This window comes from Pollachius pollachius (genome assembly GCF_949987615.1).
Source record: "Pollachius pollachius genome assembly, chromosome: 19".
NCBI classification, from domain to species: Eukaryota; Metazoa; Chordata; class Actinopteri; order Gadiformes; family Gadidae; genus Pollachius; species Pollachius pollachius.
This window is the reverse complement of record NC_136952.1, coordinates 19,871,906-19,890,474: the sequence shown is the minus strand read 5'-3', so window position 1 is coordinate 19,890,474 and position 18,569 is coordinate 19,871,906. Positions and strand designations below refer to the sequence as shown.

At 42.7% G+C, this 18,569-nt stretch overlaps 1 protein-coding gene across 1 annotated transcript; it reads right to left on the bottom strand.

Annotated features, from left to right (window-relative positions):
* Positions 1-290: 290 nt before the first annotated feature.
* On the bottom strand, positions 291-5,420 carry LOC307090283 (complement component C9-like; the record flags this gene model as incomplete). Its single annotated transcript, XM_079756860.1, has 12 exons — positions 291-317; positions 425-471; positions 585-819; positions 1,115-1,284; positions 1,575-1,655; positions 2,089-2,329; positions 2,427-2,582; positions 2,671-2,791; positions 3,214-3,367; positions 3,849-3,999; positions 5,067-5,157; positions 5,347-5,420. The coding sequence occupies 12 exons, from the start codon at positions 5,418-5,420 to the stop codon at positions 291-293; spliced, it is 1,548 nt and encodes a 515-aa protein (XP_079612986.1).
* Positions 5,421-18,569: the final 13,149 nt, after the last annotated feature.

The window sequence follows — 18,569 nt, the reverse complement described above, 5'->3', positions numbered from 1 at the left end:
ATTGTTCTGAGTATAGCCATGGGTTATTCTGGTTACACTGGGATAATAAGCCGGATTTTAGGCCTGAAATGTCACTTCCCAGTTGTTTTATCGATAGAGGCCTCACCGATAATAGATCGCAAATATTAAGCTTGACCCTTTGCGTTCTAGTTTCTCAGCACCAATCAGTCTCAGCGTCCGGTCCACTGCAGACGCCTCTAGGTGGCAGACCCTCCACGTTACACGCTCGCCTTCTGCCTCGTTCCCTACCACTGCAGGTTGACCAGCCCGACCAACACGCCCAGATAGCCTCATGTAGCACAGTGGGGCTGGGCACACTGGGGGGCCGAACACTGGGGCGTGGCACACTGGGGCGTGGCTCACTGGGGGGCCGAACCCCACTAGGTCGCTGCACACTGGGGCGTGGCTCACTGGGGGGCCGAACCCCACTAGGTCGCTGCACACTGGGGCGTGGCACACTGGGGCGTGGCTCTGAGCAACAAAGGAAACAGGACTATATTGACAAGCTGGACAGAAATCACAACTTTGGTGGGACAGACATCCAAAATGGCTAAAGGATGGATGGAATAATTTCAGGAGCTTACCCTTCCTGGGCTTTTTATCGGCTTCATGGTTTTGGCAGGCCAAGCCTCCATAACCGAGCATGCAAAAACAACTACACAGGCCGTCTACGAGGACAAGTGTACCATTGTTGAGGCACGGTCTACACTTGCAAATGTTGTACTCTGCCACATAGTCCGCCAGCGCAGCCTTCATGTTGGATATCTTGGTGTTAGCCTCCGGCAAACCCAGGGGAAATACATTATAGATCGGCTCTCGCTGAAACCAAAGCATTTTTCATAGTTGGGTGTTAAAGATAACAGGGTAAAAGGGCTATGATTGTCATGTGTGCTATTAGTTGACACTTATCCAAAGTGAGTTTTCTTTTCTTATTTTTTTTTATTGCAGTGAATCAGAAGCAGGTAATTAAGAAGCAGGGCGGGCTTAAGGCATCATGCCCAAAGATGCCTACAGGGAAGGCCATGTACATGAACCCATTACTTTTCAGCTGGGTGTCCAACATTACTACACTATCCTGCCCCTGTTTAAGACAAAAGATTAGTCGTGGTTGTACCTCACTGTAGAGCAGACTAGGGTGATTTGCGATAGACCTCGCCCAGTTTTGGTAGGTCTCGGCGTCCATCTGTCCGTCCTTGCTAATTCTGGCTTTCATGGCTGAAACAATCTCCGGATCGCCTCCTTTGACTGAGATGAGCATTTTAACCACCACAGCATTCCCCGCGACTGGATGAGGTCAAAAGGCAAAGTTTAGGGACTTGTTGGTTAGCATGTAAGGTTTACCATTTAATTTGAAATTTAAAGCACTTTCCACCAGTCATTTAGCATATATTTTTATTAAAAGTTGGTTTCATTCATTAGAGAGCAAGTAGGGGTCCTTAAGAACCAAAGATGCCTACAGGTAGATTATTACGATTCAAACACAACTGTAAGCTGTCAAACTAAGTAACAGTAACTGTTCTGGCCCCAATCATCATATCCAGCATCCTAAATACAATAGTGTGAAAAAGGCAGACCTTTGTTGAAGATGTTACAAGAACTGGTCTTAGCAATTCCTGTTGCACCGAGACATTCTAGAAGGCCTGCATCTGTCAAATCTGTCATATAAGCACATAACACCAAATCATTGACAAATAATACAAACCAAAGAAATTACATTATTCAACAATTTCCCATAGATGGAATACCTAAGATGCAACCACAAGACGTCGCTGCTAGCTTCACCATGTGTGTTAAAGGTCCAGTGAGTAAAATGTAGTAGCAGCTAGAGGGGAGGTTGCAGAATGCAGCCAAATGAATGCCCCCCCCTCACACCTCCTTCTCCAATGAATAGTGTTCCTTACAAGTCCGTTCTGCTAGATGCCACTCGCTCCGATTTCCCTCCTCACGTGAGAAACATGTTGAAATCCTTGTCCTGTTTTCAGAATGTGTACTGAAGAGGTAGCTAATTTGTGGAATTGGGTAGTTTAAGTGCTTACTTGACATTGCTAACGTTTTATAACGCCATAAAGCGTCTACTAGGTGACTTACTTCTCTGCATCATTTCGTTGACGTTGAGAACGTAGATTAGATCGTACTCCCCTCCAAGCTTTCCGCTGCGGGTGTAATGCGTGCCGTAGTCTTCGATGAAGTCGAAATAGGAGCCCTTATCGTACTCGAGGGGCAGCGACTTCACGTCCTTTGCGAAACCGTCGGCCACTCTGAGGTCACGGGCTCTCAGTCTGTAGGTGGCCCACTGCAGTTTGCCGTCAACCCTCACAAACTTCTTGCTCTTGAACAGAAGAAGTATAGGCTAACTACAAGCATAAGCTAGTATAAGGTAACTAATTATTTTTGATCATTGGTCTTGAATCCTCTTTCAAACGTACCTCAAGAGCAAGTGTCTCATTTCTACCGGACGTCTCCAAGAGAGGGTTGGATCTGATACTCAGTCCATCGTGGTAAGCCGTTCCAGACAGAAGTTCGAGAACAAGGCTTTGGCTGCTTTCATAGATTGCGCTTGCAACTTTTTTCTCTGAATGAGTCTGATAAAAATACTCATGTCATACACGTTATACCCACACATTCGGTGTTTGTATTTACTTTGGCCTATTAACCTTAATATTTACTAACCTCTAAGTTAAACCCTGCAACATTCCAGGGAAGTCGGATACCCGATGCTATCTGACAGACTCCACCAAAGTAGCCATTGTAGAAGACCGTCTTCGGAGGTATTGAACCCAAGATGTTGATTCTGATGCATGGAGACTTTGGCTAGGTTCTTTATAGAAATATCATGTTCTCTAAACACAGACATTGAAGTCTACACAAGGTGGCAGGATAGTAGCGGTTATGGTACCAGCCGAAGGGTTCTGTGTTCCAACAACAATGTGGGCTAGTAGCCATTTCTTCTGGTAGCATCCCTTCACGTCTACCTGCTCAGTAATAACATGTACCTAAAATTCATTGCAAGTTAACTCTTTTCTTGGTCAAAAACGTTTGTTTTCCCAAAATAATAATATTGAGAGATTACAGATACTTCCATTTCATTATAGCTCATATGTTTGGTTGGATCCTCAACGAGATATCCAAATTTCCAAATATCCCTCAGCGAATTTCTCCCAACCCAGACACTTTTGTTTCAAAGTTCATATCAAGATGGCTGAAGCCGCTCACCCCTGTCCCATGGCCGCCCTCCAACCGTCGCCAGGGGTCTCCTCTGTCCTTGTACTGCAAGGTTTCCGGGACATTCTGTCACAAGCATCCTCGTCGAGTTGATCCTCACAGTCAAAGTCATTATTGCATACCAGTCTCTGTTTTATACAAGCGCCTGTAAAGAGAGGGAAAGCCATGGAAGAGAGAAAGACCTGATTGCATTTTGGGGACCGACACCAGAGGTCGGAACCCCGTCAGATGACAGTGAGGTGTTGGTTAGTGCCAGGTGTTTTCCATTACTTATCCTGTCTTGACATTTACATTTAGGGTATTTTGTTGACGCTTTTAACCAAAGCGACTTACAACCATTCATTCACACATTCACACACCGACGGCGGAGTCAACCCCGCAGGGCGACAGAAAGCTCCTCAGGAGGAGTCAGGGTGAGGCGTCTCGCTCAGGGACTCCTCGACACTCAGCTAGGAGGAGCCGGGGATCTAACCAGCGACCTTTGGTTACTAGTAGGCCAAGAACTTGACAGTTGCTGGGCTTACAAGGATGGTGCGGAAGAAATGTTGACGTTTATGTTTTGATTCGAGAGAGATATCCTAGTGTGATTCATCAACTCTATTATTATTTTGAATGTAAACCGTTACCTGAGCCACACTGAAAGTGTGCGGCAGGGCAGCCGGCGGTTGGCGTTGGTGCGCATGTGATCTCCGTGATGCACTTCGCGCTCTCACTCAGCGACTCTCGGCACGGCTGTCCTCTAAACTGCCCAAATGCTTCAATGCCTCGGGAACGTTGCTGAAAGGTGTGGAGCAACGCATAGAGACAGTCAGGTCCGCAGAACAAAAGACAGAAAGACCAGAGCAAACATGCAAAAGCGCAGGAAGGATGTGTAAATGTTTGATACATCTAGCACTGTTAGGAAAATCCATACTGACATAGGTTTCTACAGGATCATATTTCAGACCAAAATCCTCCTTAATTGAGACTAAGTGACAAATGGTGTAGGTTGTTCTAAATGATAGACTAGTTTGTAATCTAGGTTAGTATGATTTTATACAGTGTCTGTCATAATGTTGGACTATTGTGTCTTAGACGACTAGATGGCGCCAATTCTGTCTCTGTTCTCTGTGTTGTTTCCACCTTATGTCGATTGTTAAGCAGACTCACCTGGCCCTGTTAATTAGTCATGTGATTGGTTCCGCCGTGTTTGTCTCTCAGTACTTAAGCCTGGTTCTTTCACTCTGTCTCTGTTGAGTCTTCACTGAACACATGTGAGTAGACCTTGGTCTTGAACTCTACGTTTTGGATTTGTTGTTGTTTGACCCTGGACTGTTCCCATACTCTGAGTTTTGGATTACCCTTTGGATTTACTTTGATTGTGTTTTTGCCCTTTTGGATTACTTGGACTTTGTGTTTTGTGTTTTGGATCTTCTGAGCTTTTGGAACTTTTGAGGAATAAATACCTTACACTAATCCTGTTTTTGCTTCGCACTTGAGTCACCCTAGTTTCCTGTGTACCAAGCCGTGACAGTGTCAGTGTTTTTCAAACTGGTTCAGTATCAAAAGTTGGCCACGGCAGGGGACCCAATGCATTCTGGGATGGCCACAATAACGTTCAAGCAAATATATGAATAAATTAGTGTATTTTATATATAAGGATGACCAATATTCATTGGACAAATTATTTGGTTTGACCTTGGCCGAAAGCCGAAAGCACTTCCAAAGGCGGGTAATGTCATGAAAAGTCTGCTCTAAGTTTCTTCTCCTTTTGCTGTCAGCAGTTAGACGGTTACAGGGGATAACCTTAGCTAGCAATAGCAATGCATTGAATTGGCGCTATGCAACAGCTTGGATAGACTCACCCTCTCATTGGTACAGGGATCACACAGAGTCCAGGCCGACCAACTGCTGTGGAGACAATCCACTGGTTGTGGTTCGGGATGCTGCACCCGCCTGAATATAGTTATCGTACTTACAATTAATTATTGTCTAATGCATCTACTATTGTCTGATATGATTGGTAATGAGGGTGTCATAGCAGAGGACACAGGACAGTAATATTATTTCAAATGAGATGCAAAACATGAAATCATTAAAAATACTGAGTACAAAGAATATCCAAAATAAGAGAATAGAACATACTTTCCGTGACCAAAGCAGATCAGTGTTAAACACAGGCCATAGACACTCAACAGCAAAGCATTCCCTGCCTTCATAGTGAGGCTATGAATATGTAGTTTGGCATAAATGGTGTAGAAAGACTGTCTGAACTCACCCTTATATACGATTTCCCTGGCAATGATTTATCAAAAATAAAGTCAACAAAGTCTCTAAGGTCAATAATGAAGATTGCAGATGCATTCTTCTGGAAACGTGTGGGTTTAAAAAAGATCTCTTTCAAAATGAAAGTTTGAAGTAAATGTTTGCCAGGACTGGTACTAAATATACATATAAGTGGCAGACTGAATTCAAATGTGTGTGAATACTTAATTTTGTGAGCTTCAGTTATAAATGTATATGATTACAGATACGAAATTGTGTATTTATTTATAACAATTTTTATAAAAATATTAATTTGCTTACAATGTAATGTCTTTAACACAAGGACCCTTATTTGTTTATTTTGAGTATTTATTTTGAATCTGGTTCGGTTAGTTTTCTTCAGAGGTTACCTGTTAGTTCACATGTGTTATGCAATAACATTGACCAGAAGGAAAAGCAAATATTGAAGAGGCGGGAATAATACGTTTGGCTTCAGTTTATGATGGCGCTTCCAAACATCTAAGGCTGGTGGTTCGGGGCTTTGAGGAATGTCCTTGAACTGAAGCTCCTGTCAATCATGGACATATTATTAGTCTAGGTAAATGATGTTTAAGTTTGAAGATGGTCCTCCTTGTCTTCTACAGGCCATTAGGCAAACCCCAATACCTAAGACAAGTAGTAATATAAATAATAGTTATGATAATACATAATGAATTCTCTTTTCACTGCTTTGATTAATAAAATATTGAATACGTTCATGTTCAGTATTAAATTAACAAATAAAAACCCTACAATACAGAGATTGTATTAACCTACCAACAGTGTTTGTCAAAGAGATTATTTTGAAGCTAGAGTTCTACCGATCTCTAGTGGTTGTCTGGGGAAATACAAGTCCTTTCAACAGCGGTTGACGTGTGCTGATGTGCGGGTGTTGGTAGCACAAACAGTTTGAAATGCTTAAGTTTAGGGTGAGGGATGGTACGTTTTGATAGAAGGCCTGAAATGGAAGTTAGATCCTATACTTTTCAGTAATTTAGGAGACTTTTTTTTACACATCGAGAATTGCAATAAAAACCGGGACATCAGCAGCAAGTTAGGGTCAGGAATTATGCCCACATGTAGGCGTCGGATATTAGGAATTTAACCCAATACTTTGCACTGGGAGTTGAACACGGATCGCTTAATTAACTTAACCATATCGCCAAAGTGTTGCTTCTTATATTTGTTCTCATCTCTAGTGCTGACATTTTCTATGATGCAAAGAACTGTTTAGGGGTGATACTTTGTGTGTATTTCAGCACACTTTTTACTCGTAATAAAAATAAATGCATCTTAACATGAAAGCTGAATAAAGCGTTTCGATAATTACCTTTTCAGTTTTCATTAATGTATTTTGCTACTGCTATGGGAAAATGGAAACGTATAAATCAATATTGTATCCATGGACAGTCAATATTTACTAAGCTGTTGTGTTCAGTAGTTTTTTATGTAACTGATGACATTTATTCCTCTTAGAGATAGACTAGGCTATCCCTTTTGTGGTGCACACCACACAACTGAGATCTATGATCCCTTTGCTTCCGCCGAAAGAAATCCATTCCAACGCGCCTTTCATATAAATACATTTTGTTTGAAGGGGTGATATCATGCTCTTTCGACTTTCCCCTTTGCTTTAGTGTGTTATGTGACGTATGTATTCATGTTTTACGTCTGCTTAACCAGAAAAATCTAAGTCTGAGCCATGGGAATGGGCTTGTTTGCGCTCAAACTTTACTTACGTAACAGTAGCTGCTTTCAAACATGAGTGTAAGTCCTGATATTCTCCTGCTATTATCCTGATTGGCCGTGATGTGTGAACAAAATCGGGATGAAGAATTTTCCCCTTCGAGATTATTAAAGTGCAATCAATCAATCAACAAATCCTGACATTGGTATCCTGAAAATCTCCTGAAAAAAGACTACCCCTGAGGTAGTATCTTCTCCGTGGGAAATGTAAATTGCCTTATATGTGAATGAGGAGTAGAAAGTCTATTTCTCACACAACTTGAGTGTGCGTGTTGATGAAGCTTTGCTCTGCATTTGCATGTCATTGAGTGGCACCCTAAATGATGATCAGCTTGTTGCCTTTTGTTCATTGAATGGTTAAAAAATATTGGCACAGCCTTTCAGAGTCATTCGTGGTGAACGCTTAAATATAGGTCTTATCATAACCCTAAAGGTACACAACGTACAATAAGTTACAATTCATGAGGTCACAGCTGCACGTGTATAGAGAAAAGGATTTTTTTATTGTTATTATTTACAACAGTTAGCTGAACATTATAGGGTCCCGTGAGGTATACAGCAAACCTCGATTAGTGGGTTAGCGAGGTATGTTGCGCTCAAAACCTGGGTTAGCAGTGACACGAAAGTCGCTCTCTTTCAGCGTCGCTGTATAACCATGGTTACTTATGCTGCCTACCAAACCTGGTTCGTAGGAGGTTATCAGCTAAAACTTTGGGTTAGTTCGGCTAGTTAAAGCTAAGCACAGCTTCCTAGCTCCTTCTTTGACAATGGCGTCCCCATTTGTGGGTATTCCCGTGGACCTCGGAGCCCGTATCGTACAGGGGTCTCTCTGACAGAGGCTCTTTCGGGACCAATCCCTTGGCATTGCCTGAGAATATTCTTTATGAGATATACAGGTTCTCATCAGAAGGTATTCTCTATTTGATCGTCCTTGATCGACCTTATGTAGGCAATGCTACACAAAGAAGCTGTGCATTTATTGTTGCACAGTGGATTTTTTGCCATGGGTACATATTTGCAAAAAATCTTAGCAAAAATACCATGCCGTGCTATTCGCAAGGTGATCACTGTGCTCAATACATTGCTAAATATGTTTGTGGTGTTTCCTAGCTTTTTGCCCACTCAAACTGTCAAGGAAGGATTTTATAAACTTTCAGGTAAAAGAAAACCTCCGCCTCCTTTAGGGATTGGTAGAGTGGAGATAGCAAGTCAGTCTTGAATTTCTGTGTAGCAGTCAGGGGGCCAATTCTGAAAAGGGCTTCCGTTAAGACTTTTGCGGACCTGTTTTGTTACAAGCTGTCACCCTATTTTTTTTAAGTTAGAAGACACCAATAGGTAAGATATTAGGGTGGATGTCTGCTGAAAGCTGAAAAAATATTTTTGTGACTTTTACAAGCAATTTCAGGCCAATTTTTTGGTTTCCTTCTCAATACGACATGCCAACAATAAATGTTGAGTACCTCCACAACCACAAGGACAATATACATACAAATGGCATCAAATTAAAGCTAACACTCATGGGATGTCTGTTGAAGTGAGAAGGAACATTTGTTGTACAGTTTAAGAGAAAACTGAACTAGAACATAAAAAAAACAATCTCAGCCTAAAGAGAACCAGTTTTCAAAGTGAATATCAGCTTGGAAACATAACATTGTATCCCAAAACCTCTATAAATCACTATCTATGGGAATGGGTCATGCCAAGTTTAAAGCTTGTGGGGAGAGACACAAATTATAATACTTAAATGTCCAGGCGGAAATGTAGATCTCTAGATGGTAGTCTACGGTGCTATTTGACTTCATTAATGTACCAGGTTGTAGTACAAATATGTAATTGATATATCACTATAGTTAATAATTCCATCCTAATATAACTGCTCTCTCCCTTCTTTAGGGTTAGGGGTTAGTAACTAGTTAGTTGTAATAACTATGTAATAGTCATATGGCAGCCAACAGAAGGCATCCAGGGACCATGTCCATGTGCTCAGGCTGAGTCCTGGTCAGGGACACAAAAGAAGAGTTTACTGTTTTCATAATGAATACCTTCCCAGTACAAAAATGGCTTACCCCAAGGGCATAATATAAATCTAATCTACAAAACAGGAAAACAATTATCATGCCAAATAATAATAATTTGAGTATTCTTGCACCAAGCTGCACAGGCACACCCACATCGACATCGACACTGCCTAGTACTGCACTGACTTCCACTCTCCTTGCATCCGCATACCGTCAGCACCTGGCCTGTACTGGTTCTTTGGTTAAAAGCTGGGGGACAAGCATTCCATCCTTCATGTGCCAACCACAACTGGTTGATGAGGGCAAATGTGGAGGGGTCCACAGTTGGACAGTATGGCAGTATGCAGGTAGCTGCTTCTTCATGTGCAGCCCGCAGGTGGGAAACATCAATCCCAGCTGGCATCTTTACATCATTACTTACAATGGTGCGAATTTTACGCAGAGTGGTGCTGCGTTTTGCTCCACCCTTTATGGAGTTCTGTAGGTACTGATCAAAGACTAGATCCACTCTGGTATTGTTGCCATGTAGATTGCCAGTCACTTTCTGTCTGAAAATATCAGCATAATCCCCAAAGATTGATGCATTTTGAGGTTTTCCTATTGCTCTTACTAAAGCCATCCCACCAATGATAGTGCATGTTCTCACAAGAGATGGACTTAGCCCTGTCTCTTTTGCACCAGCTTGTAGTATGGTGGCTAAGGCAGCTTTGCTAGTAGGTCTGAGCACTGACTCTGTGGTAGCAAGTGAGAGGGGGATTGCACACAGTTCCTCTTGGAGAAGCCCATCTATGTTATTCTCTCTGCCATTGTCCATGGATACAATAATGCAATGGAAAATATCCCTGTCAGGCTTCACACACTTGGATTTGCGTTTTCAAGTTTTCTATCTGCTGTAAAGCTTTAAGAATGTTTTGAGTTTTCTCTTAGTGAGGCTGTTATGGAAGTTTGGGTTCATTGTGGTCATTCTTTTTTTCACCAGCTCAGTTACCATTTGTTTCCCAGTCTCTGCATCATGTGTTAGGTCATTCAGTATATCTTCTGAAGCAACATCACCGGTTGAAAAAGACACCAACTCATACATATTATCCAGTTGGAAGACATGATATCTCTGGAATTGGTCTACAAGTTGAATTACATCATCATTATCCAATCTGATTCTTGATGGAAGGCAGTCTTTGTGGTCGCCTTCATCATCTTCTCCATTATGTGTCAGTCCAAACAGGGATCTAGTGTCCTGTGCTAAAGATGCACGTTCATTGTAGGTGATGGACCAACGGTTTCTAGCTGTCTCATTTCGAGTGATGCCTACCAATCCTCCAGCAACCTTTTCGGTTTTGTTGATGTGCTCAAGGCAAAGATCAAATGGCACGTTGTTGAAGCTGTGTTTGGCCTCTTTGGCTACAAAATCACCATCAAGGAAGCCCTGGTAGACCCGTGGTGCAGTCTGTGCAAGATGTTCCATGTCTGCTGTGAATACAGCACCCCATCTTGTGCAGTGGGTGTGATCATATGCAGCAAACAGGCATTATGCTCTTGAAGGCAGACATGTAAAGCTTCCAGTCAGCACATCTCAGTGCCCGTGTGAATGCCAGGAGAATAGACACAAGGTCCATGTATTGTCGCCAGAAGGTAAAAGTTGGTTTGTCTTCATTAGCCTTGTCAAACTCAGCAAGGAGATCCTGAACCTCTCCAACTTTCAGAACAAGATCTTCATAGCATGCTGCAGCTGCCTCAATTTCTCCACATCGTATGTGTTCGGAAAGTGCATCTGCCAACTCAAGACAACTGTTGTCTATTGTGCTATCATTGTCATCCACCTATTGCAGAAAGGTTGGCCACAATATTCTCCAAAGTGCTTCAAAGGTAAGATTGTGTGCCCGTGCTACACCGTGCTATCCCTTTCCCTTCATGATGTTTTCAGCTGTGTTCTTTCCGAACACACCACTTTCCTCAAAAATGTCCCTCAATCCAGAATCAGCAAGATGCTGTCCAATGACCTTTGAAAAGTTAATCTGCACATGAAAGCCACCCAAGAGAATAAAAATAACCTTACACTCTTTTTAGTGGTGCCACTGAAGCATCTTTGCTTTGCAGTAGAGCTGCTCATCAAAGGTTATGATTGTGTACCTTCATAGTCATTTTGTGGCAGTTCTGTAACACTGTCCAAATTATGTCATAGTCATGTTCTGGAGAATTTATGATAGGCATCATTCCAGCTACTGTTTTTGGGTGATCTGATTTTGACATAAGGTGGTTGAAGCCACTCCAAGATGGAACAACCTGATCATCTGTGTTCTGTAGTTTGCAGATAATCCAGGCAAGATCTTGGTTCTTTGATTGTATAGTGAGTTGTGCGTCTGAATAATACATCTTTGGTTTTACTGATCCATGAAATGTTGGAGGGGGCTTCTGCGATTCCATGTTAGCATCCTTGAGTTTAAACACTCCTGGTGGAACTGAGACTGACTTTGATCTCCCAGATTTCAGCATTATTTTTGGGATTTGGGATTACTTTGTTTGAAAGCAGCAGTCTGGGAAGCATGAAAGGTTCCTTTACCATCAAGGGTCTCCTCATTTATGTCTATGTTGTCATTTGCATACGTTATGTATCCAGGGAGACTAGCATTGACAAAGTTCAGTGGAATGTATACTTCACCATTCTCAAAGTATAGCTTCATAGCCTCATTTGCCATGGCAGTATCTGCTCTCAACACTGACTCATAGCTTATGCTCTTGTCACAGCGCGGCTCTTGACTGTGGCAAAGATGGGAGACCAGACTATAGAGTGAAATTATCTTAAACATTTATTCACAACCCAAGACTATAAACAGAAAATATACATAAATGTCAGTAATCAGAAGTGTAAGCATGTGTGTCAGTGTGTGGCAAACAAAGAGAACAAAAGCAATGGCTGCAGCAACAAGAGCCAGCCCCAGATCTGCAGAAGGGTGAGCCTTATATAGACACCAGCCCAGGTGTCTCATCAAGAAGATGACCCTCCCACGACCTGGAACCTGCAAAGGGAGAGCAAAGCAGCAAAGAACACAGAGGCCCCTAGTGGAGTGGTGGGGTCGTCACACTGTGCCCAGCAGCATGAAGTAACTGAACTAAGTCCTTTAAGCGTGTAGCTTGGTGTACAGCAACTCCAATTCCAATGTGTTTTGGTGTTGGTCTTCGTCCACCAGAAGCCAGGAAAATAATGTAATGAGCAATGCTGAGTAGCTTTGTGTGACGGGATTGTTTGTTCACATTTTCTGAGTCATCATCATTAACGCAAAGGAGCCGTAAGAGGATGTACAGACCGTCAGGCACAGTTTTTTCTGCATGATGCTGATCTATCCCTCCAATAAAATCATGTCTTGGGGACTCCCTGATGTCTGCCTTGACCTTTACCGACACCCGATACAGCCAACTCATTGTCTCAGTGTCCTTGTCTGTTCCACAGATAGCCATTGTCATCCCTTTAGCATCATCTTGTTTGTCATCCATTCATTTCTTCATGTTAAGAAGAACAGTTCCAGCTGTCATTTCAGGAAATATCATGATGGAATCAGTTGGCTTTAATGATTGAACAAACATTGCTTTTCCCTGAAGCAACTTTTCAAACTTTGTTTTGAAATGCTGACCTTTGTATATTCCTGGTTCCAAATCAAAGTCTCCCAGAAATTTAAAGTATCTTTCCCAAACAGTTTTCAACAAGTATATCTCACCTCTGGGAAGTCCTGCTCTAAGCTCATCTGCCACATTGTGTAAGCAAATGGAATATGGATCACCTGCTCTTGATGAAGTGCTCTGATACTTCCTGAGGAACTCTATGTAGCAGTTAAGATGATACTTGCCTTCTGCGGCAACCAAGTCATTGACTCCTGCAAGACTCCTCAGGCTGTATTTTCCGTATTTGTCTTGACAAATGAAACATTTTTCCCAATCAATATCTCTTCCTATTTGTTTTTCTTTGGATGCTAGGCTTACAGCTCCCTCTGGATCCATGTTATCTCATCTGAAAGGCAAATAAATGTTTCACTACACCAGTCTGATTGGTTTCTGAGTAGATCACTACAAGGTCACCTGACATAAACTGAGGGCTTTTCTACCTAACAAACTGGTTAACACTTTTAGCTAGCAGACTGTAAAATAGGCTGCTGTGCAGCAAATAAATTATAAACAGTTTAGCTTACCTTTTTCTGGCAACATTTGATGGTAGAGTCTTGAGGTAAATGTTTTCGTAGACAAATAGACCAAGTTAATCTGTTCTGGGATTGTGTGACTCACTCCTTTTTAAGTTTTGTTCTGACTGTTGACACCTGCTGTAAATTAATCATCTTCACTGGATCTGCTGCCTCATGCCAAATCACAGCTGTGCTGACACAACAGTGCCCCTTGTGGAGTGATACTCTTGTGGTATTTATTGATTATTATTTTTTAAAGATCATGCTTGCACATAAATTGGATTATATTGCAAATTTGCCCCAAATTACAGGAGGTAACATGGAAGAAAGAGGAAGCACTTAGGAAAAAAAAATCTGCTTTTACCACTTTTAAGAATATTGTGTTAAAATGGGCAAAACATCTTTGTCTAAGCAGACAACCTGGCTAGAACACATGTTTAGGGGTTACATATTAATACTTGATAGGTTGTATGCTTGTAACAAAAAGTGTCAGACAAAGTTTTAATATCAGTTTTGGCCCACTGACTATAGCTTAAAAAGTCCCAATTCTTATGGAACACTTATTCACTAAAGGTTATTGAATTATATTTTTGTGCTTATTTCAAACTTGAACTAATGTTCTCAAGGCCGTGCTGGCATCACATCTAGATGGGGGTAAAAGGCGAGATTTGAACCCTGGTCGCTTGCGTTCGGATTTTATACTAATCCACTACGCCACCGCCGCTACCTCTCAGCAGTTGAAAACATATGCTTTACATTTCTTACATAGTGTGTATTTAAGTGAATTCCTTAAATTAAAGAATAAAGCAGGTTGGACGTTGCTTTTGCATTTTGAAATCATCATCTATTGGGATTTATAGCGAACAATTCTGCATTTGGCATAGTTATTTTATATGCAGAATCTTTTCATTAACGAATTCACACCATCTGCAATTTTTGCCAGCACGCCTCATTAGCCTTATTATGTGCAATTGTGTTGCCCCTAGCTGTTATCTGATTCTTGAACTCCTCATAGGAGTTTCATTATGACTATCTGTTCCTCTTGAGGGAAATTTACTGCTCTTGATCTATCCAATTTGTGAAGGTGAGTAAAATGACGCGATAAACACCCTTTATGGGAACGTGCATTGAAACGCAGTGAAGTGCAGAGGTCGTGCCTCCCGGCTACCCTCAATCTTTACAACTTCTTGGGGGTTTGAATTTGCCGACACACGCGTAAAGCGTTCAACCAATCGCAACAGAGTGGGCGTGCTGACCAATCACAGCAGACTGGGCAACTCAGGAGTGGGGCCTTAAAGGGACATGATCCAAGCAGAACGTTTTTGAAAGACGCTGAAAATGGTTTTAGAGAAATGAACAGTGTGAGAATAAGAGTGTAACTGTGTATTTCCGGAAGTAAAAATCCCATTCATCTTCACCATAGAGCAGGGGTTTTCAAAATATGAGAGTGAGCCACCCCTCAGAGAACAAATTTCAGATGAGCCCCCCCAAAAAAAATTCTTTATAAATCCCTGTGTTTTGAAAGATCTTTTAATTATTTTAAACATTTTAAACATCTGATCATATTTTAAACATATCTGGTCATATTTTACGCATTTTAAACATCTTTGATCATATTTCTTTTAACAATTTTTTACATTTTTTAAACATTTTAGACATATTTTTGAAACATTCTAAACATCTTTGTGCGTTTTTAAACACATTTCTTAACACATTTTAACATATTTATCTAAGCATGTTTTTGCTTACCGTTTTTGAAATACATTTGAACATCTTAATCAGTAAACTGCCAGTTTAGCCTCCTTTTCAGCTCACCTAAACTTTAGTGGGAGCAATGAGTTTGCGTAGCTGTGTTCGAAATCGTTCCCCATCACGGATATAGTGCACTATATAGGGTGCTCGCCATTTTGTAGTGGTGTTTGAATTCTCAGTGGTTAAATTCACGCTCTATAAAGTAGATTTAAGTCCTAGTTTCCAGTTTCCAGTCCTAGTTTCAATTTCCACCAGATCTGTTTTAGTAGCGGTATGGCAGTGAAGTGGCTGTGTTCCGTACCGCAATCCAGACTAGAAGCGGTCCGGACACATTCCGACATAGATATTGTCAGCGACGTCACAAGGACAGGACAAAGTGTTTTTCCACCTCAAGGATCAACAATTCATATCCATATGTCAGCTGTTGACTGAGCTCCTGACTGGCTTTTTGAAACGTTAATGTATCCATCGGCGGGAAGTGTAAACTCATGAATGCGGCAGTCAGAATACGGTGTTGCCGTATGCAGACTGCCACATTCATGAGTTTACATTTCCCTTTCACCTCCATGTCGCGGTTCAATCTGGACTTCAGAGAGTCAAAGCCAAAGTTACTTTCCCCCAATTCCTTCTCCACCATGGCCGAGATAAGCCCCACTACAAGTCTTTACTTGCTGTGGAAGTACCAGAGAGTCGGAGAACCAGACGCAGAGAATATCCCCTTCAGTTCGGCCGCCGCGCAATGAATGAATAAAGATTGCAAACAAAAAAAAACATTTATTTTGACAAAGATGCCTGAAGTTACGACTTAACAAAATCGTTGATGACCAACATTTAGAAAAACATGTACTTATTTCAGCCTTGGGGGAAATCGAAGCGTAGTGTGTAGGAGAGTTGTTTTCAAAACAGGTAGGCTTTTAGATTAAAATAAGTAATGCTGTCTGTGAGTCTGTAGCAAATCCTACATCGTAATTGTTGTAGTATTCAACCATTAGCAAGGTGCCACTGATTAGCTATTGATACCATAGATAGATTGTATAATATTACCCTGCTAGGGAATTGCATAGGGGTCGATCTCAAGAATATTAGAATATTCATTCAACCTTCAAAAATAGAAGAGGAAGTATCGTAAACGAGGTGCTGGTTTGGGGACGGTTCCGTGCTGTGCCGCGACCGTAGCCAGTGGAATAGGCTACATTGACTAGAGGGGTTTCTATTCATTGTGGCAAATGTTTTACTGCCGTGACGCTTCTGAGGCGGATCTGGTGGAAATTGCCTTTTAGAACATGTCCATAATCCGTCCCAGAAGAAGAAATGTCATTCCCAAGATTAGATTTATATATATTCAATAAATTATAATTTGTATTTAATAAACAGGATTTATGTGTAGCACTCGTACCATCCTGTGATCCAGTTAGCTGGCTCTTACTCAAAACAATATCAGGGGCCGTCGCGAGGGCCGTGCCAACCGAGCGACGGCAAAGGGCCTCGCGGTGATTGGGCCTCGCTCCTGGCCAATAGAGGGCTGCAGATTGATGCCTATATTAGGACTGTTCTCCAAAATGAAGAGAAATGACCAGGATAACGCCCACCAAGTTGCGCCGTTACAAGCCATTACAAGCCGTTCTGCAATTCTGCCTCTTCTGACATTACAAGTGGGCGTGACCACCTAGATGTGTGCTGGATAGATCAGTCTTGGGTGGAGCAAACGCTGCTCCTCTATCTGTCATACATCGGGGTGGACACGCCCGCTTGTGATGTCAGAAGTGGCAGATTTTTTAAACGGCTTGTAACTGTTAATCACACTCACACCTGGTGGTATAAATGTCACCTTTAAAGCCTCAAACTGATTCACATGGTATTTGAGTTACGTTTCTCTTGGTCGTTCACAAACTAGTTAGGCTACGCCGTACCCTCCTCAGTTCTATTCGCTTTGCATTTATACCAAAAAACGGCATCTTTACGCACCAAATAACGCCACATTAAACATTATCTTGAAACTGTGTATTATTGTTATTGGAAAGACAAAATGTTTTGTTTTGTATTTTTCTTTTCATTATTGTTTTATAGGGACAAACATTAACAAATTTCCAATTGATAAAGATGCATCTATTGAATGGAAAGAGATACATCTGAACAAAGAACCGCACTTTACTTTACACAATTGACCACAGCACTAGCCTACTTAATGGCAAAGTTATATTTTAAGCATCGGACTGAATGCTGGGGCTGGTCCTGGAGGGACGTCGTGGACTTTTGCCAGCGGTGTGTGACAACTGAATCGCACGTAAAGGTCCCACAGGACACTCACATGCTCCCCTTCAGCAGTTTCTGGTGGGCGCAACCATGGAGAGAGTGGCGGTAGATATAGAGGGGCTGCTGCCCTGCTCGGACCGGGGTAACCGCTATGTTCTCACGGCCATCGACTACTTTAACAAGTGGCCAGAAGCCTATGCCATCACGGATCAGGAAGCGGAGATCGTGGCGAATGCCCTGGTGGAAGGCATGTTCAGCTGTTTCGGGGTACCAGAGACCTTGCATAGCGACCCGCACCACTCCCCAGAGGCCGCAGAGTGATGGGCTGGTGGAGCGGTTTCAAAGCACTATGGGCCAACAGCTGGCCATTCCCACCGCACAGCACCAGTAGAGACTGGGATAACCACCTACCCCTGGTTCTCATGTGTTGCCGCACCGCAGTGCAGGAATCTACGGCACGCCCGTCCCTTCTCATGCTGGGAAGAGAGCGGCATACACCTGCAGAGCTAGCGTTTGGTCGACCACCCAAATCCCCAGACAGTTCCCCAGGCCCGGAGTATGCCAGGAGACTCCAAGATCTCCTGGAGTCGGCCCACCTTTTTGCCCTGGAACAACAGCAGAGGGCGGGGATGAAGCAGAAGAGAAACTGTGACTTGACAAGCAAAGGCCAGCACTTCCAGGCGGTAGAACTAGTTTGGGTTTTCAATCCTAAAAGGACGAACTAGGCAGTCCTTGGGTAGGTCCCTGTCGGGTTCTGGAGAGGCTGGGTGAGGCGGTGTACTGGTTGCACTCACCATCTAAAGGAAGGAGGGGGTGCAGCCCCTCTGGCCCAGGGTGTGTCTCCTCCTTCAGTGTCTCCTCGCGGTCATCCTGCCTCCCCACAGCCCATATACCCGGCGGAGCCACGGACTGTCTCCCTGGGTTACCACCCCTCCCCGGTATCTGATAACCTTGGCCCCCTGTCTGCATCTCCCTCCCCAGTGACCGATCCCCTTTGCTGCCAGTCCCCCTGTCCCCTCCCAGTGACTGAAAACCTCATACCCTTTACCCCTGATCCGGACAGGGGGTCCTCGACAGCCAAGGAGACCCCCAGGAGACTTACAAGACTTAGTCTGTTATCTGTAAA